This window comes from Mytilus californianus, unplaced genomic scaffold (assembly GCF_021869535.1).
Source record: "Mytilus californianus isolate M0D057914Y unplaced genomic scaffold, xbMytCali1.0.p SCAF_4, whole genome shotgun sequence".
Taxonomy (NCBI): Eukaryota; Metazoa; Mollusca; class Bivalvia; order Mytilida; family Mytilidae; genus Mytilus; species Mytilus californianus.
Genome location: NW_026262690.1, coordinates 40,427,187 through 40,449,721, shown reverse-complemented (window position 1 = coordinate 40,449,721; position 22,535 = coordinate 40,427,187). Strand labels below are relative to the sequence as shown.

General features: G+C 32.5%; 1 protein-coding gene across 1 annotated transcript; it reads left to right on the top strand.

The window, feature by feature from the left end:
* Window positions 1-14: 14 nt before the first annotated feature.
* LOC127738036 (leucine carboxyl methyltransferase 1-like) lies at window positions 15-21,782 on the top strand. The gene is made up of 6 exons (XM_052249097.1): window positions 15-287; window positions 5,091-5,274; window positions 6,250-6,491; window positions 8,366-8,475; window positions 17,922-18,005; window positions 21,036-21,782. Exons 1-6 carry the CDS (start codon window positions 87-89, stop codon window positions 21,157-21,159), a joined length of 945 nt encoding a protein of 314 aa, XP_052105057.1. The 5' UTR covers window positions 15-86; the 3' UTR covers window positions 21,160-21,782.
* The last annotated feature ends 753 nt before the right edge of the window (window positions 21,783-22,535 follow it).

Here is a 22,535-nt window from a genome sequence, read left to right as displayed (position 1 = left end):
TTTGATGCAAACGATGTAAACAAATATGGAAGACACCAACTTTTTAATTTCAATTTGAGTTATAATTATACGCATTTTTACTCCATATGGCAAGTGATGATGCTGTTAGGGCAACAAATGATGATGCTGCCCAATGTAAACGATTTGCAGTGGAGAAAGGATACTGGAAAGACCCTTTCATCACTCTACTGACTCAAAGAAGTCAAAATAAGCATGCACCAGAAATAAGCCGTGGTTACTATGCCCGTGTAATAGCGATGAGGACACTTCTTCAAAAATTTATCAAAGTATGCACCTTTTACATGCACAGAGATCCTTTGGAACCGCACCCTTTGCCATTAGCATGAAATTTATTGAAATCTTCAATCTTGAAATTGAAATGTCCCCTTCTGATCTTCTAAAGGGGTCCAAATGATGCAATAAATTATTAATTTGAGCATAATAATGTAACAATAAGCATCAAGACCCAGCAGAACCAATTGGGGACACGGTAGGTCTTTTCACCACCGAGCACCACCGCACACTGCCGAACACCACCGAACACCACCGAACACATTAAAATACCATCTAACACACCTAAATATCATACCTGTTAACTGACCCGGATCCTGCGGGTGTAACCCGAGATTTTCACAATTCTGAGGGGTCACCCGGAATACCCGCCGTGTGACCAAATAACCCGGAAATTCGGAAAATAATCCGTTTTCACCCGGATTCCTTAGCCTTCAGACTGATTAGATATAAAGTGATTTCAATGAAATACCGGCAAATTCGTAATTCTTCCTGGACAAGAAGTTCAACTAGCTGTGTAAACTCAGCTCAATTGACCCATTTTAGTGCATGGCTTCACTTGACAGCTTTGGTGTCAAACACCAAAAAGAACAGTCTTGCAGGGCTGTTGTCAGAACAGTACACTTTCAAATCTTAACATTTTTTTAAATATATATGTATCACTCAGAAACGTGTCCATCCCCCCAAACATGTCGGATTCCCCCAAACGTGTCCATATAACGTCACTGAACCGCAAAACATGTCTAGGTGCTAAAGGGCACCAAAACGTGTCCTTTTTAAGAACGCCCTATCGTGTCCATTTTTTTAAGAACGCCCAAACATGTCCATATAAAACCTAAACGTCTCCTTTATATGAACGCTCAATCTTGTTCATATTTTTAAATGCCCATTTAGTTATTATAAGTTAATTGTTTGCCTTCAAATAGCAATAACATGTCCACCAATATTAAATATATAATGTTCTTCAATAACAAATTTGGTTATTGCTCTTTCAATGACGTATACTCCTTTTACTCTTTCATCTATTGTCCTATCCCCAAGTAAGACTAGAGAATAGAAATATGGTCACTTAGGTCTTCTTCCGACCGACAGTAAAACCTTTGCCAAAGTGGGGCGTCCGTTCGGCTGTGCGGGATGTAAAGTACGCAGCCACGTCCAGTCAGAATGGGGATGTTAAATCCGAAGCCTTGTGTAGGGAGAGATAGATCTACATATTGTATTTATTGTAAATATGTTATCATCTTGAATATGCATGAAATATTTGCCACTGGACATTAAGCAACAAACAACCAATCAATTTATTGACTTAAATATGCATGAAATAATTGCCACAAAACGTTAAGCAATCAGTTGATCCATTATTTGTGTCAGTCGATTATTACCTCTTTCACAATTGATTTAACGTAATGTGACAGTTAAAAAGATGATGCACATTTTCTATCAGCTCTTCAAAGTATGTACTGGTATTAAGTTTTAAGTTTTAAAATATTTTTGGTTTGAGTATCACTAAAGAGACATGAACAAGAGAAATAAATTTGCATGTATCATTAGCATCCCTGATACCAACCTTATAATTCATAATCGTTAAGTAACTGAAGACATAATAGCGCTAAAAGTTTTGAGACGTTGAGGCGATTTAAAGTGGACACGTTTTGGCGAATAACAAATATCGGACACGTTTGGGGGGTTAGAAATCGGACACGTTTGGGCGATTTGGGATTTTGAGGACACGTTTGGGCGGAATAGACACGTTTGGGGGAATCGGAAATGTTTGGGGGGATGGACACGTTTGGGAGTGTTACATAATTATTGTGATAATTTCACATTAAATAATATGTTTTAACTTATTTGAACAATTTATTTCTAATAATTGAAAAGTAAAGACCATAAGATAATATACAATGAAATACAGACAATGTAAATCCGGAAAAAAATATTGCTGGATCCGGAAGCGTTTTTTTTTTGTTTGATTCTCAACTTTAACATCACTAATGCACATAAAAATGTGAAAAACATGAGAATAGGATTAAATTTTACGTAATTTAATCGATTTTATTGTTTTATTGTGTAACATTACTGTTTTTCTTAAGGGTTAGTGGTCTTTTTGGGTGTTCGGTGGTGAAAAGACCGACCCATTGGGGACATCTTCGTATGGGTTAACTGTTGTGTAGGTAAGCAAAACATGTCTCCATTGACCATTAATTTTGTCAATGCATTAAGACTTAAAAAAATTTAAGATCTCTTCCACTCTGATCATGCCACCAAAAAAATTAAGAAAAGTTTCAAAGGGGCAACAAAATCTGTCTTTTGGATCACCTCATTCACCTGCAATTTCCGAGGATACTGGAAATGTTGGGGAACCAGATAAAATGAGTCTTAAAGACCTGGTATGAACATAACTATGTCCAGGGCCTCGGGCGTGACTAGAAACTTCCAAACCAGATGGTAACAGTTATATCCATGGTTATGTTAGTCCAAATAATTATGGTGTCTTGAAAGGCTATTTCAAGACGTTTTAATTATTTGGACTAGGTTAACGTTAAAATCAAGATTTAAACCAACATCAATAAAGTCCGTCATAATTTACTCACATTCATACACAATCTTGATTACTATGGGATACATCATACAGCATTTTACAGGATAAAATATATTCATGGATTCAGTCTTATGTCTTTATGAGTTTGAGTAAATCTGTTTTTGTTGGATGTTTGAGAAAATTATATTTACATATATATGCATGGATTTTGAGTTTTTTCAAGGTTTTTTTCGAATGCTCTACTATTATATATATGTGTTTAATTGTTGAGTCAATTGCTGTCATTGATCCAGGTCTATATTCTCTGTAGTTTAAAGATATAAACCTGGCTGCTGTTTTAGATTGATTGCTACAGGATTCAAAGTTTCTTATCACATCCTATCAAAGCAGTTATCCTTGAGACTTAGTGCTATGTCCCTGTTTGGAGTGTCTCAATGTTCTGTTCTGGGCTTAAGTTTCTTTTTGTTTTCTATAAATACCATACCAGTTGGCATAAATTTAGTATGTGCCTATTTGGGGATGATACCACTGCATACCTGTTAATTAAATATATCAGTGGTTGCAAATCCCTTCAAAATGATCTTGATGAACTAGATATTTGGGAAAACACATTAAAAATGTTTTTTTAATCCTAAAGAGTAACTTTCTGTCCAATATCCAAAATAAAGACCAGTTCATATACAATTATGATTTACATGGCCACATACTTGACATGTTTACAAGACATAATAGCTAAAAGATACAATACAATTCAATCCCACATAAAATGGCATAGTCACATCTGATGATCATCAACATACATCTATCTATATGCAATAAGGCTAACAGTCCTTACTCCCAAGGAATCTTAACATCATTTTCACCTAAGTAAAGGAACAGATAAACAATTCAAAAGAGAAAAATCAATGGTCTGACAGCAACCAATAACAACCACTGGATAGCAGGTTCTTGATGTGTAACAGGCACATCAAAACTGCGTCAGATTTAATATGTTTGTGAGGGATCAACACCCACATTGGACTGTGGTGTAACAATTCAACATAAGAATAAAAAAACAAATAATCAGATGGAAATAGCCTGACTCATCAGATATTAAGACACAAGGAACATGTTTATACCCACTACATTCTTTATGTGCATGTCCTAAGCCAGGAACTTGTAGTCTAGTGATTGCTGGTGGTTGTCATCTGTCATAATTTGTTTAATTGTTTTAAGTTTTATGGTAATAATTTAAATCAAGCATTTACAATGTTGATTTTTCAATTGCATCGTTTCACATTGTGTTATCTGGATTTTTTTTAATAGCTTTCCATAGGAATGGATTTTGCACACTGTTGAAGGCTGCATGGTGACTTGTAGCTGTTTTCATTCTTGTCATTTGGTCTTTTGGTGTCATTGGCAATTTGTGTATATTACATTTACCACATCTCATTGTTTTTATATTAGAAGCAAGTTGTCAGATATCATTCAGACATCAAGTAGTTTCTTTAAATTTTTGTCTGTCCTTTTTTAAGAAATATATGAAAATAAGTTAAAAGACTTTCAAGGCTACTGCAGCGTTAAAAATCCCTAAATTGTATTTAACTCATTTATAGTATTCTTTTCTGGAAATAAGAAGAATATGATACATTAAACTTAAAATATTTTTTTTTCTGTCCATATCTTATAATTTCTTAGGCCACAAAAGGTTTCTGTAGTAAGGGTTATCTTAGGATTTTTTCACTATCAACTTTCACCAACATAACAGTGACTTCTTGTAACCTCTATAAAAATAAGGAGATGTGGTATAACTTATTTTAACTAAATAAGCAATATATACCTGATGTTCAGTGGTTGTCGTTTGTTGATGTGGTTCATAAGTGTTTCTCGTTTCTGGCTTTTCATATAGATTAGACCATTGTTTTTCCTGTTTGAATGGTTTTACACTAGTCATTTTTGGGGCCCTTTATAGCTTGCTGTTCGGTGTGTGCCAAGGCTCTGTGTTGAAGGCCGTACTATGACCTATAATGGTTAACTTTTACAAATTGTGACTTGGATGGAGAGTTGTCTCATTGGCACTCATACCACATCTTCTTATATCTAATTAAATACATAAATGTAAAGCTCTCTCATTGTTTATCTCAGATAAAGATCCAACTTGTTAAGACTCCTTACATTAAGGGACAGTCACTTACCTTTTATATATTCATGTTTTGTTCTGTTACATTTTGTGGTTTTGTTAATATGCCAACATTTCACTTGTTTATTTTATATTCTTCAGATGACAGATGGTAATTGCCAGGTTGTGAACTTGGGAGCAGGATTTGACACTACATACTGGTTGTTTAAATCAAATGGAATCAAAGCAAAGTCATTTGTTGAGATGGATTTTCCTACTGTTACATCAAAAAAATGTTTTTTCATCAGAAAAGGAGAACCCTTGCTGAATGCAATAGCTTCAGAGGGTATATTTTAATATATATATTATATACAGCTGTTATAAGATTTAGAAAAAGTATTATATAAGATGGAAACCAAGTCATGGCAATATCTCTAAAAATATATATGCATAAACCAATTCATGGCAATATCTCTAAAAATATATGTGCATATCCTCTGATAGGAACATGTTATGTTATACATGTTCCTATCAGAGGATATGCACATATATTTTTAGAGATATTGCCATGACTTGGTTTCCATCTTAAATAATAATTTTTTTAATTTTTTTCTTCTGGAAACTCTGAAGACAATTTAAACCAAATTTGGTCATAAATAAATTTTGTATTGATAAGCTCGAATTTATCTGAACCAACATCATATATTTACTAAGTATAAATTAATGCATATAAAAGTAAACAGGAATCACCAAAAATAACTATAAAAAATAAAAATAAATTTGCCTGATGACAAATACTGCTTTCAGATCCATATTTATGAAAATCTTGTCGGTGAATTGCTTATTTGTATTAATTGCTTGCTTATCGCCCAATTGTAACCCTAGGCAAGGTGAAAAATGATGATATTTAGAAATCTTATGTGTCTTTATTCTAATGAGTAGTGAGATTTGACAGGTTATTATGGGATATGAACATTGAAAAATTCAGGTGACTTGCAAAATAATGTATTATCAAAATTAATTTCCAAGCAATTATGATGAAACATACCAGTAGATAAATATTGTAATGTTGACTTTTTGCCTCGATACAGTCCATGGCCATACCAGTCTAAAGACAGCAGTTAGATCTTAACTGCAATCAACTCAAAGTAATCAGAAATTTCACAGTGGTTCTTTTATAGATAGAATGTTTAAAAGAATTAGTGGCATTTATTTATTCCCCTTACATGCACAACAATGCCCCTTTTAAATTTAAGATTATTCAATGCAACCTTGGTATCTTCTTATTGTATTAATCGGTCATATTTGTATTTTTTTTCAGAAGAAGATATTCAGATAAGCAAGTCTGAAATTCATGGACAAGATTACCATTTAGTATCAGCAAATCTACGAGATATTAAAGAAGTTGAAACTAAATTACATGACTGTCATGTGGATAAATCTTTACCTACAGTATTTATAGCAGAATGTGTACTTGTCTATATTGATAGTGATAAAACTAAAGTTTTGTTAAAATGGATTACAGATAATTTTACATCAGCATTATTTCTTAATTATGAACAGGTAAACCAAGTTATAAGCTAAATTGACTGTATTTTGTTAGAATTCTAGCAGTCCTTTTCATGTATTGTTTGATTTATGTAAGGACTGAAGATCCATGTGAACAATTTCCATCACTTGGTGTCTGTTGTCAGGAGTGGACCCAGGGTCTGATGAAAGGGGGCGTAATTGTCCAAAATTGTGAGAGGGAACAAATTTGACAATTTTTCAGCCAAAACAATTAACATGATATTTTTTACCCCCCTCCCCCATGTGTCTTGGTTAACACTATTAAAAAGTCTTCTTTTTTTTCTGTCAGTTATTTTGTAAATTGTTATTGATAGAGTGAAATTGTAAACAGCAAAATTAATATAAACAAAAAAAGATCATCAAGTCGATCATCATGACAAACATTGTCAATCAAATCGTTATAGGAATTATTGCCCTCAGATAACAATATTTACAATACCCATGCTTTGTGGTGTTTTTTGGCAATTACATGTATTTTGAGAACTATATGTGGTTTCCTTGTAATAATCTTTGAACAGTCCCACCAATGCTTTTCAAATTTTAATATGTTGTAACTGATGACAAGATGGAGGCCAATTTCAAATTGATGATTTTCACTTTACCTTTCAGGATTTATGGTCCTTGACAGATTAAAATAGGCATAGATTGTGGCTGTTCAAACAAGCCTGGAGGTGCCTTCAAAATATACAAAATATTAATTTGACAGCTCATTTCTTGTTGTTTTTATTGGAATTTTCTTTACTAAGCTATAATGGAAATAGAGAAACTGTAAAAGCAAAAATAATAAGCAAGACAAGATCTACATAAAAAATAATTGATTGAAATCATTAAAGGACTCCTTTTTGGGGTAACATGTCTTTACATGGACTTAGAAGCAAATGCTTTATCTGGAGTACATGTATATACTCCTTAAATCACTTGAACATATGTACAGAAATATTCTCCGATTGGATTTGGATCAATTCTTGTCACAATCTTGCTAAATGTGTGAGAATTGACTGCCACTGTTGCTAATGATAATATTTTTGCCAGGTGAGTGATTCAGGCTCCTCAAAGCTTCTAGTTTAATTTTATTACTACAGTTGGGTTGTTGGTTTATTTTGATTATTTTAGGTACCAGGTAACATATTTGTCTGCTGATTATAAAAAAGTAGTAAACTTTCATTCCAATCCTTTTGTATAGCAAAAATATTTGTATGTAATATCAATGAATGAAACTGAAGATTTTAATAAAGGTAATTGAAAGTTTGATAAGTTGATAATGAGTTGCCTAAAAATAAAAGTCACAGCTTTGCAATATGCTGCTTTCAAATTGTTTCTTCACTGCATTAAATATGTTAAATTAGCCTATTTGAAGTTGATTAGTGGTCAGCATGGCTAGCCTATATTCTTGTACTAAAAGGTTTTGACAAGAAAGGTTGCATTCTGACAACAGAAAAGTGACGAAAAAAATTTGTACAAAAGCTTCATTTGAAATACTTACGAATAGGTAGATACAAGATTTGATAAACCATAGAAAATATATTTTTACCTTTTGCCTATGCCCTTTATGAATATAATAATCTTTGGTTTATAAATCTGTAAATCAAGATCTTTAGAATTCATTAATTTATAATACATGTAGCTGTTAATGATGGATGTGATAGAGCAGTGTATTTAAACCATGATTTTTCAAGAGTAGACCTATATTAAGTATATTTCTGTTTTTGTCACTGAATGTCTGGGCTTTATATGGAGACATATATTTGTTTATGATACAAGACAATGAATTACCTATGGGGTCTATATTTTTATTTTTAAAGGCAAAGACCTGAAAATAACAATGTCATTGCATGTTGAGGAAATTATGAAATAATAAAATTTTTTAGGTTAATATGCAAGACAAATTTGGAGAAGTTATGATAGAGAATTTAAAGCAAAGAGATTGTTTCTTACCAGGAGCTTCAGCATGTGCTAGCCTTCAATCTCAGAAAATAAGGTATTTCTGAAGTTAATTTTTATAATAAAACTTGTATATTGTATAATCAACAAAGGGGGAATAAAAGTCTTCTGTTGTGTAGTGTATTGTGTTTGTGGACTGTTGTCTCATTGACATATACTCTTCATCTCCTTTAATTCTTTTTTTATTTTCTTACAACAACCACCATATCCAATTGAGTGACATTTTTATGCCCAAGCCGTAGGGGACATTAAGTGTTACCCTTATCCCGTCCGTCTCCTCTGTCCGTCCGTACGTCCCGAAAATTGGTTTCCGTTCTTTAACTTTAGTTTGCCTCAACCAAATGTTATGAAACTTATACACAATGCTTATTACCACAAAACACAGATCAAGGTTGAAATTGGGTGGCATCACTTTTACCGTTCTTGAGTTATGCCCTTTATAAATGGAAAAATTGCAAAATCAGTCGTTTCTGTTCTCTAACTTTAGTTTGCCTCAACCAAATGTAATGAAACTTATACACAATGCTTATAATTACTAAACGGTCTGAACTACATGAATCCTGCATCTGTATGTGGAAGTTGACTCATGCATATTTACAAGCGGGGGCATCTGTGGCCCATAGACACATTCTCCATTTATTTTAGTCATTTTGTTTTGGTAGTCCAACTTCTTTTGGTCCTCATCTTATTTGCAGGTATTCAAAATAAATTCAAAAGTATCATTTATCAACACCTTAAGAAGCACAATCATCCTATTAAATATTTAGCAGTTCAACCTTTAGAAGTAGTAAATAAGCAGCCTGGTGATTCTCATTCAAAGTTTGTACGATCGCGGAAAATAATTGAATTAAATTGGATTAAAAAATTACAGACAGTCTACCCTCTCGGTCTTAATGATAATATCATGGGAATTGGTAATATATCAAGAACCGATTCTGTTAACATTTTGGATATAGTTTCTAAAACTGTTCGTAAAAACCGTTCTCATGGTCGTAGAAAAAATCGCAATCAAAGAAAATTTCGGACCAATCATACCAATATTTCGGACCTAATTTCTATTTCAAAAAACAACGGCAGACATTATCTGTTAACAAAGCTCTGTTCATTACCGGTTAATAAGTTAAATAAAATTTTAGAGGATTGCAACACAATTTCATATAGCAGTCCTAAGTATGAAATCGTTCAAATTATAATGGCATATTGTTATTCTAAACTGTTTCCCAAAATTGATCGCCCTGAAGATCATAAAAAACAGTTTATTAAAATAAAGTATGTCAATAAAGGTTTTGATTTTGTAAATATTGCCGGTATTTTTAACGACCATTCTGTTAAAGAACAAATTCCGGGATATTTTGATAATACTGAGCTCCCTCTTATTTGTTATATTTACAAGAAATCTACCCGGAAATTTGTGTTTAATTATAGCCAATTATGTAAAGATGTTAATATCAGTGAAAATACACCTACTTCATGTAATTGCAGTAATTCCGAATACATTTATGGACCCATTTCCCATGTTATAACAGGAGATCTTAACATCGTTCAAGACCGAGAGTTAAAATCATTCCTCAGTAAAGGACCTAAATATCGTCCCCCGTCAATTATTAATTTGAATGAGTGTCGTAATATCATCCACGACTCACTCCATACTTACTGTTTAAAATGGATAAAACGGGAAAAAGCTGACAAAAAATCTTTGGACTCTTTTTTTAAATCAGTAATGAACATAGTTGATATACGTATTCAACATTTTAAAGAACATTTTACTCTTAACAATAACCACAATAAACCTATTTCTCGTATCAAACATAAACTAAAAGAACTAGCCAAGGAATTTGTTTTTGTCCCGGCCGATAAAGCTGCTAATAATATTATTATTGTTTGACGTAAATTTTACATTGAGGTTCTGAAAAAAGAAAGCACCAATTCACCAACATTCCAACTGACTCCATTTTCAGAAAACGACATCTGTAACAAACATAAACTTTTAGCTACCGCTTTACAAGCAGAACCAAATACAATGAAAGTCCCAACTATGTATTGGCTTCCGAAGCTACACAAAACACCTTACAAATATAGATTCATTTCGTCTTCAAGCCATTGTTCCACTACTAAATTGTCTATTCTTCTTACCAGTACACTTGGTACAATCAAAAACCTGATAATAAATTGTTCAAATAAGGCCTTCGAAAATAGTGGAATTAATTACTTTTGGAGTGTCAAGAACTCGTTGGAAGTACTTGATAAATTGCATGCATATATTGGTGATTTTGAATCTGTTCAAAGTTTTGATTTTTCTACCCTATATACCACATTGCCTCATATTCTCATTAAGAAAAAATTCACACACCTAATTAAATGGGCATTTAAAAAGTCAGAATGTGAATATATATGTTCAAACTCTTTTAGGTCATTTTTTAGTAGCAATAAACAAAAAAACTATGTCAATTGGACATGCTTTGATACTATATATGCCCTTGAATTTTTACTAGATAACATTTTTGTTCGCTTTGGAGATTCCGTATATCGTCAGGTTATCGGAATTCCAATGGGGACTAACTGTGCACCACTTATTGCGGACCTTTTTTTGTATTGCTATGAGTTACAATTTATGACAAAAATCAGCAAAGACCCATCGAAACAACATCTGATACACAAATTTAATAATACTTTTAGATATTTGGATGATATTTTGGCTCTCAATAATGACGACTTCAGTATGTATACTAAAGAAATTTATCCTGTTGAACTTACTTTAAATAAAGCTAATACTAACAATGACCACTGCCCTTTCCTCGATCTTGATATCTATATCATTAACGGAAAGCTTAATACTAAAATATATGATAAAAGAGATGATTTTTCATTTCCTATCGTTAATTATCCATTTTTAGATGGTGACGTTCCCTTGTCACCATCTTACGGTGTTTATATATCTCAACTTGTACGATTCGCTCGTGTATGTAACAATGTTTTAGATTTTAACGAGAGAAATTTATGTATTACTGAAAAATTATTACACCAGGGTTTTCGATATCACAAACTAGTCAAAACATTTACTAAATTTTATCATCGGTATAAGGACATCATTCGTAAATATAGCTCAACATGCAGACTTCTTATACGTTCAGGTATTTCACATCCAATTTTTTATTGTCGAGCCTGCGACTTTTGTCGCAGAAAGCTCGACATAGGGATAGCGATCCGGCGGCGGCGGCGGCGGCGGCAATAGCTAACTTCTTAAAAGCTTTATATTTTAGAAGATGGAAGACCTGGATGCTTCATACTTTGTATATGGATGCCTCATGTTACGAAGTTTCCGTCAGTCACATGTCCAATGTCCTTGACCTCATTTTCATGGTTCAGTGACTACTTGAAAAAAAAGTTCAGATTTTTTGTAATGTTAAATTCTCTCTTATTATAAGTAATAGGATAACTATATTTGGTATGTGCGTACCTTGCAAGGTCCTCATGCCCGTCAGACAGTTTTCACTTGACCTCGACCTCATTTCATGGATCAGTGAACAAGGTTAAGTTTTCATGGTCAAGTCCATATCTCAGATACTATAAGCAATAGGTCTAGTATATTCGGTGTATGGAAGGACTGTAAGGTGTACATGTCCAACTGGCAGGTGTCATCTGACCTTGACCTCATTTTCATGGTTCAGTGGTTATAGTTAAGTTTTTGTGTTTTGGTCTGTTTTTCTTATACTGTATGCAATAGGTCTACTATATTTGGTGTATGGAATGATTGTAAGGTGTACATGTCTAGCTGGCAGGTGTCATCTTACCTTGACCTCATTTTCATGGTTCAGTGGTCAAAGTTAAGTTTTTGAGTTTTGGTCTTTTTTTCTAATACTATATGCAATAGTTCAACTATATTTGGTGTATGGAAATATTTTATGATCTATATGTCAGTCACGCAGGTTTTATTTGACCTTGACCTCATTTTCAAGGTTCATTGCTCAGTGTTAAGTTTTTGTGTTTTCGTCTGTTTTTCTTAAACTATAAGCAATAGGTCAACTATATTTGTTGTATGGAAGAATTGTTAGCTGTACATGCCTGCCTAGCATGGTTCATCTGACCTTGACCTCATTTTCATGGTTCATTGGTCAATGTTTAGTTTACTTGGTTAATGTTAAGTTTATGTGACAGTTGTAATAAAGCTTTATATTTAGGACTATCAACATAATATCAATGATTAGTAAAGAAGGCGAGACATTTCAGCGTGTGCAGTCTTGTGGAAATATTCTTTATAAAGCACAAAAATGTCAGTATTCACCTCTGAAGCTAACAAAACCTTTAAATAGACTTATTAAGAAGGGATATAGTTACGATACTGTTGTCAGGTCATTAAAGATTGCATATTTTGGCGTTAATATTGATTCACTTATAGGGTCTTTGCATCGGCACTAAACACATTTATTTAAAAACCAGTTGTTGGCATGACACGGGTTATGTTCTTCTCATATATGTTATGATGGTATGATACTAAACCCCTAACGGGAAGGATTGTGCCTGATATTCATATGATGAAGACATAATCTTTCAATCAGTTTAATTGAAGTCTGGAGCTGGCATGTCAGTTAACTGCTAGTAGTCTGTTGTTATTTATGTATTATTGTCATTTTGTTTATTTTCTTTGGTTACATCTTCTGACATTAGACTCAGACTTCTCTTGAACTGAATTTTAATGTGCGTATTGTTATGCGTTTACTTTTCTACATTGGCTAGAGGTATAGGGGGAGGGTTGAGATCTCATAAACATGTTTAACCCCGCCGCATTTTTGCGCCTGTCCCAAGTCAGGAGCCTCTAGCCTTTGTTAGTCTTGTATTATTTTTAATTTTAGTTTCTTGTGTACAATTTGGAGTTTAGTATGGCGTTCATTATCACTGAACTAGTATATATATTTGTTTAGGGGCCAGCTGAAGGACGCCTTCGGGTGCGGGAATTTCTCGCTGCATTGAAGACCTGTTGGTGACCTTCTGCTGTTGTCTGTTCTATGGTCGGGTTGTTGTCTCTTTGACACATTCCCCATTTCCATTCTCAATTTTATTTTTTACAGAGTTTGTCTTTAGTGCCGTGTGGAGACAGTAGAGTGCCTCCCCGTGCTTCAGGTTTATGCTCTTATAATATACTAGATTATGGAGTGTGTGTCCGAGTGAGAACTTCTCTAGTTCATTACTTTAGGAATATTTATCAAAAAGTAGTATTTCAATATTCAGCCCCATTCTACTATTTAGTCAGACGTCAGTCGCTACCCTGATATACCCTTTCTTTTTTGGGTAATTAATACGGATAGCGTTTGACATCTTTAGCCGAACAGATTTATCATTTTTACATAATTTAATTCATTGTATGCTGGTTCATATTCTGGACGCCAGTCTTTGCTCCTTTCTAATATAATTCACAAACAAAAAACAAATATGAAGCTTAGAAATGGAAAAATATTAAATACTAAACTCGTTCAAAGGGTATCTACACGTCTCAATCTTCAAAATCGCTTATCTAAAAATACTACCATCGCTAACATTTTTAACAATAAAAATCGTGGTTACCCTTCTATCGATAAGTGTCATGCCAAAAAATGACTTACATGTCCCCGTCTTTCCACCAACAATACGGTAAGGTCCACGTTTAATGGTCGCACATTTTCTTTAAATTTTGAAACTGATATAACTTGAAAAACAAACAGTATAATTTATTTACTCACATGAAACAAACCGGGATGCGGTATTCAGTACGTAGGTGAAACTGGACGATATTTATCTAAACGCACTCAAGAACATCTGTATCGTTTTAAAAGACCCAATAAATTCAAAAGTATCATTTATCAACACCTTAAGAAGCACAATCATCCTATTAAATATTTAGCAGTTCAACCTTTAGAAGTAGTAAATAAGCAGCCTGGTGAATCTCATTCAAAGTTTGTACGATCGCGGAAAATAATTGAATTAAATTGGATTAAAAAATTACAGACAGTCTACCCTCTCGGTCTTAATGATAATATCATGGGAATTGGTAATATATCAAGAACCGATTCTGTTAACATTTTGGATATAGTTTCTAAAACTGTTCGTAAAAACCGTTCTCATGGTCGTAGAAAAAATCGCAATCAAAGAAAATTTCGGACCAATCATACCAATATTTCGGACCTAATTTCTATTTCAAAAAACAACGGCAGACATTATCTGTTAACAAAGCTCTGTTCATTACCGGTTAATAAGTTAAATAAAATTTTAGAGGATTACAACACAATTTCATATAGCAGTTCTAAGTATGAAATCGTTCAAATTATAATGGCATATTGTTATTCTAAACTGTTTCCCAAAATTGATCGCCCTGAAGATCATAAAAAACAGTTTATTAAAATAAAGTATGTCAATAAAGGTTTTGATTTTGTAAATATTGCCGGTATTTTTAACGACCATTCTGTTAAAGAACAAATTCCGGGATATTTTGATAATACTGAGCTCCCTCTTATTTGTTATATTTACAAGAAATCTACCCGGAAATTTGTGTTTAATTATAGCCAATTATGTAAAGATGTTAATATCAGTGAAAATACACCTACTTCATGTAATTGCAGTAATTCCGAATACATTTATGGACCCATTTCCCATGTTATAACAGGAGATCTTAACATCGTTCAAGACCGAGAGTTAAAATCATTCCTCAGTAAAGGACCTAAATATCGTCCCCCGTCAATTATTAATTGGAATGAGTGTCGTAATATCATCCACGACTCACTCCATACTTACTGTTTAAAATGGATAAAACGGGAAAAAGCTGACAAAAAATCTTTGGACTCTTTTTTTAAATCCGTAATGAACATAGTTGATATACGTATTCAACATTTTAAAGAACATTTTACTCTTAACAATAACCACAATAAACCTATTTCTCGTATCAAACATAAACTAAAAGAACTAGCCAAGGAATTTGTTTTTGTCCCGGCCGATAAAGCTGCTAATAATATTATTATTGTTTGACGTAAATTTTACATTGAGGTTCTGAAAAAAGAAAGCACCAATTCACCAACATTCCAACTGACTCCATTTTCAGAAAACGACATCTGTAACAAACATAAACTTTTAGCTACCGCTTTACAAGCAGAACCAAATACAATGAAAGTCCCAACTATGTATTGGCTTCCGAAGCTACACAAAACACCTTACAAATATAGATTCATTTCGTCTTCAAGCCATTGTTCCACTACTAAATTGTCTATTCTTCTTACCAGTACACTTGGAACAGTCAAAAACCTGATAATAAATTGTTCAAATAAGGCCTTCGAAAATAATGGAATTAATTACTTTTGGAGTGTCAAGAACTCGTTGGAAGTACTTGATAAATTGCATGCATATATTGGTGATTTTGAATCTGTTCAAAGTTTTGATTTTTCTACCCTATATACCACATTGCCTCATATTCTCATTTAGAAAAAATTCACACTCCTAATTAAATGGGCATTTAAAAAGTCAGAATGTGAATATATATGTTCAAACTCTTTTAGGTCATTTTTTAGTAGCAATAAACAAAAAAACTATGTCAATTGGACATGCTTTGATACTATATATGCCCTTGAATTTTTACTAGATAATATTTTTGTTCGCTTTGGAGATTCCGTATATCGTCAGGTTATCGGAATTCCAATGGGGACTAACTGTGCACCACTTATTGCGGACCTTTTTTTGTATTGCTATGAGTTACAATTTATGACAAAAATCAGCAAAGACCCATCGAAACAACATCTGATACACAAATTTAATAATACTTTTAGATATTTGGATGATATTTTGGCTCTCAATAATGACGACTTCAGTATGTATACTAAAGAAATTTATCCTGTTGAACTTACTTTAAATAAAGCTAATACTAACAATGACCACTGCCCTTTCCTCGATCTTGATATCTATATCATTAACGGAAAGCTTAATACTAAAATATATGATAAAAGAGATGATTTTTCATTTCCTATCGTTAATTATCCATTTTTAGATGGTGACGTTCCCTTGTCACCATCTTACGGTGTTTATATATCTCAACTTGTACGATTCGCTCGTGTATGTAACAATGTTTTAGATTTTAACGAGAGAAATTTATGTATTACTGAAAAATTATTACACCAGGGTTTTCGATATCACAAACTAGTCAAAACATTTACTAAATTTTATCATCGGTATAAGGACATCATTCGTAAATATAGCTCAACATGCAGACTTCTTATACGTTCAGGTATTTCACATCCAATTTTTTATGGAAATATTCTTTATAAAGCACAAAAATGTCAGTATTCACCTCTGAAGCTAACAAAACCTTTAAATAGACTTATTAAGAAGGGATATAGTTACGATACTGTTGTCAGGTCATTAAAGATTGCATATTTTGGCGTTAATATTGATTCACTTATAGGGTCTTTGCATCGGCACTAAACACATTTATTTAAAAACCAGTTGTTGGCATGACACGGGTTATGTTCTTCTCATATATGTTATGATGGTATGATACTAAACCCCTAACGGGAAGGATTGTGCCTGATATTCATATGATGAAGACATAATCTTTCAATCAGTTTAATTGAAGTCTGGAGCTGGCATGTCAGTTAACTGCTAGTAGTCTGTTGTTATTTATGTATTATTGTCATTTTGTTTATTTTCTTTGGTTACATCTTCTGACATTAGACTCGGACTTCTCTTGAACTGAATTTTAATGTGCGTATTGTTATGCGTTTACTTTTCTACATTGGCTAGAGGTATAGGGGGAGGGTTGAGATCTCATAAACATGTTTAACCCCGCCGCATTTTTGCGCCTGTCCCAAGTCAGGAGCCTCTAGCCTTTGTTAGTCTTGTATTATTTTTAATTTTAGTTTCTTGTGTACAATTTGGAGTTTAGTATGGCGTTCATTATCACTGAACTAGTATATATATTTGTTTAGGGGCCAGCTGAAGGACGCCTTCGGGTGCGGGAATTTCTCGCTGCATTGAAGACCTGTTGGTGACCTTCTGCTGTTGTCTGTTCTATGGTCGGGTTGTTGTCTCTTTGACACATTCCCCATTTCCATTCTCAATTTTATTCATGTCATACCAACATATCATTTTACTAAATATTGAATCATATTTTCATCAGACAAATAAATGACTTATTTTGGGGGTCGCAATGAAAAATTGGAACTCAAATAGGAATTTAACTAATTTCCAATGCTTGTAAATGACAGTTTGCCAAAATTGAGTCAAGTTCAATATGTTAAATGCACTTGATGTTTTGATTAGAAGCAAGTTTCCTAAAACTAAAAAAAACACACAACCAGAACTGCAATGATTTTTAGATTTTTAAAATAAGCATATATACATTCAATTTTAGTGAAGACATTAAGCAATGAAGTTCAAAATTAGACATATAAAAACAAAATTTGTATATAAAGCTATTTAGTTCATGATATGTTTGAGATGGTATACAAACATGTATTGATTTATTTTCAGATTTACAGATACAGGATGGGAAGCAGCTGATGGTATGGAGATGACAAATATTTACAAATGTCTTCCACATGCTGATGTTCACAGGTACATGGCATGATTTTACATTCTGCCGATATTATCAAAAATTATCTTGCAGTTTCAGAATATGAAGTATATGGATAATAACACAATTTGAACTCAAAAATAAAAATAAACTTTGTTCATGGAAATAGCCACCAGTTTCAGGGGAGATAATATTTAGATATTTACTTTTGGAGATGTTTTTGTGTCAAGAATGATTTCCCTAAGAGAATGATCATTTGTTTTGGGCAGGAAACACATACACACACTACTTAATTTCAATGTAAAGACATCATTACTTTTTTCATAGTTTTCTTGGGTACAAGATGGGAGAACTGTTAAATATGGCATGTTTTCTATATTTCTTAATAACCTATTCCATGACATATCTTTTGTCAAGGTGCAGAGAACATAGAAATATAGGGCATTTTTTTGTATGTCTGTCTTTTCCTTCAGACTTGTAAGCACTCTCACATGTTAAATTCAGGCAAAATCTTTATATAATTAATATCAAAGGTTTATATCAGCAATGTCTAGTACAAATTTGAAAATCATTGACAATAAACTCTATTTAAAGCAGTTTTGCCACATGGAAATTAAAATGTATGGAAAATTGCATTGTAAATATTCTCAAGCCTACATTTCATGCAGGATTGTTATGAAATTCATGTAACTGGTTAATATTAGCACTGTTTGGGATGAGTTTGAAAATCAGTCCTGTTCATTTTTTTTACACAGGAGTTTATCCCTTCGAAATCTAATTTGATAGGAAATTTGATTGTAAGTCCTCCCAAGCGTACATTTCTTGTCAGGTTAAATCATATCAGTTATGTCCTGGAAGAGTTTGAAAATGAGTGCCTTTCAACTATGTTTACAGGAATTATATCCCTTTGATATGTAATTTATATTGAACATTGCACTGTTAGCACTCTCACAACTACAATTCTTGTCAGATTTTTAATTTCATGAAATTTATCTATAGAAGGTTTATTTCAGATAGGTCTTGAATGAGCTTGACTTTCAGAGCCGATCAACTATTTTTACAGGAGTTATGTCCCTTGGAAATATTAACTACATGATAAATAACATTTCATGTCTTCATTACTTGTAGGATGCCTTTAAAAAAGCTTAAAAGAACCAAACAATTTGTTTGAATTTTGAACTTGGACTGATAAAATATGTGTAATGGCAGTGGACATTGAAATGCTGTTTTATTCTTCATGTTTTGAGATTTAATATGTTTTGTTGCTCATGTGTGAAAAATGACAGCATTTCCATGTGAGTTTCAACTACTGGTAATGGGTGTGTCCTTAAGACATTGATAACCAAACATAATTTAATAGTATACTGTAAAAGCAGAAATTTTCGTGGAAGATTTAATTTCGTTTATTTCGTGGAAAGAATATATCCACGAAATTAAAACCCCCACGAAAATTTAACTTACATATAATATCACTTCCATTTAATAGAAACCATGAAATTAAATCCCCATGAAATTTTATATAGACAAAACCACGAAATTTTAACCCCACGAAAATTAATGTTTCTACAGTATGTCTATAAATGATTTCTATTATACCTTATGTTCTGAAGAGAATGTAATGATTTTATCTGTGTGTGGATGTATTGTATTACGTGAATATAATATTTCCAGGCTTGAGTCATTTAGTTGATTGCTCGACTCTAAGGTAGGGACGTCCAATCTGGATAAGAACTGGTTTATGACTGTCATATAAAAGGAACTCCCAAGACATGATGTAGTAGTCCCCAGAATGTACTTTGATACAAAATAAAGCTAAGTAAAAATAGTTCTTAGTAAACTGATGTTATAACATTGTTCATAACATTTCTAAATAAAAGAACAGAGTTCCATTGTCCCCCATGTAATACTTTTTATAAAAATCTTAGAGAAATGAAGGTTTGAAAGCTCCAACAATACAATTTTCCATACAATTAATATTTCCAAGGGACATAATTCTTTTAAAATTTGTTGATGGGCACTGATTTTTGAAATTGTAAGAGACATTGCTGATATAAACTTTTGATGTTAATTTAATATATATCTGAAAAGAATTGTACACACGAGAGCACTAACAATACAATTTTCAATATTGATATTTCCAAGAGGCATAACTCTTTTAAAAATAATTGATCACCACTGATTTTCAAACTTGTCTGAGACATTGCTGATTTAAACCTATGCTATAAGTTTCATAAAAATCTGGCATGAATTGTTCATGTGAAAGCACTAACAAGACGGGACAGACAGACACACACAGACAAACACCTGGTATTTCTATGTCCCCTGTAACATAATGCGCGAGGGACAACAAGCTGTTTGAGTGTTTATTATGCAGTAAATTTATAAATGTAAAAAATCAACTAACTATTTACTCTCAGTAGTTCAGACAGGAACTTATTTTGAAGGTTATTCTATTTACATTTGTAATGTGATTGTGTATGTTTTAACATAAAAAAAATGAGTTGATTTGTTTTTGAAACATCAGTGAATTAAATTAGGACCTGACATATTATTTTTACTTTATGTAGAATAATGAATCATTAACTTTTGAAAAATCAATAATTTCAGTGGTTTATATATAGATATAAGAAGATGTGGTATGAGTGCCAATGAGACAACTCTCCATCCAAGTCAAAATTTATAAAAGTAAACCATTATAGGTCACAGTACGGTCTTCAACACGGAGCCTTGGCTCACACCGAACAGTAAGCTATAAAGGGCCCCAAAAAATTACTAGTGTAAAACCATTCAAACGGGAAAACCAACGGTCTAATCTATATAAAAAACGAGAAACACTTATGAACCACATCAACAAACGACAACTACTGAACATCAGATTCCTGACTTAGGACAGGTGCAAACAAATGCAGCCGGTTTAAACGTTTTAATGGTACCAAACCTTCACCCTTTTTCTGAAACAATAGTGTAACATCACAACATAGAAAGACACACTATAAAATATCAACTGAAATAGCTTAACTCAATCAAAGGACATATAACATGTTCTTAATTTGTTCCTTATTTTATTTTAGGGTAGAGAAGTTAGAATTTATGGATGAAAGAGAATTACTTGACCAGCTGTTCTCCCATTATTGCATTGTATGGGCATGGAAAGATCCAAACAATATAGGATTAGGAAGCATCGATTTGACTTAAGCACAAATAGTAATTTGTGTTGGTATTTTAAGCTTGCTTGGGCAAGTACAAGCTGTTTTGAAAAGCAGATTGCTTGTCGTCTAACAGAGGTATATCCAACTGTGCCAACATGCCTTTTGTTGTTATGCAACCAACAATCATTTTTGTAACCTTTGACAAAATATTTAATTACAAACATGCTTAATAAATGGATGTCCATAGATGTTTAAGATTTCTAATATATCATTCCAATCCTTTATTTCTTTAAGGGTTCATCAAATTATTTGTTGTTATTCAGAATGTAAAACAAATTGTGCAGTTGCCTTAAATGGCATAAAATAGAATTCTAATTATTCTTACTGTCGTCATTTTTATGATTGAAAATTTAAAGGAACCTGTGATTTGATTATTTGTCAATAAACCAAACTCTACACCACTTGATATAATGAAGTAATTAGATTTTGATACGATAAAAAAGAAAATAAGCTGATTTAATATTGTATATGGTATTGTCATTTCAAGAATAATAAATTTTAAGCATTAAATGTTGAATAATGATGAAATAAAACCTTTTTTTTTAAATAAAAAAGCATGACAGAATTATAAACAAAACCAAAAATGTTTTGTAGGAAAATTTCACTTCACTTCAATAATCTTACTAACATAAAATAATGATTGGAGTGTAGTAAAGAAGAGATCAAAATTTAAGTGGTGACATGGTGTCGTGATAGCTTCTAAAAATCAAAATTTTGACTCGGCCGGTTTCTTTCCCAGTCATATTGTTTCATATTTTTTCCCTCAATGGAGAAGATTAAGGGTGATGATTATAACATAATAAATGTATTGTTTATTAAATTGTAATCAGAGACTTCCTAAAGTTTGTTTAATAACAATGAATGATATAGAGTGGGGCGCACATATTCACCGGGGACACAATTTCGTCGTTTTATGATTTTGAGGTGTAGAAACTTCAAAGGATTGCTGAAATGGAAGAAATATGCCGGTAAATTATATTTTTATAACAAATATGATTATTTTTTAAACTTAGAAAAAATTTCCCACTTACTGCAAAGGACTGAAAAACGGACAACAATTTTTCGGCCAATTTCCTGAATGAAAAAAAAAGATTTCAAAGAAGTATTTCTTAGTAATTCTTGGACTGATTGTCCTAAATTTCAGTTCTTTACACCTTTGAAATGTCTGCTATTCATCTGTAATGAAATTGGTTTGATAAATATTGTTTATAGCTGCAGTTATTTGGTTTTAAATAGATGTGTAAAAACGGTGAATATGTGTCCCCTTATGACTAAACATCAGGAAATTTCAAATAGCCTTTAATCTAACTTTTCAGAAAATATTTTATTATAGCATAATTTGAATGATATGTTCAATTTTCA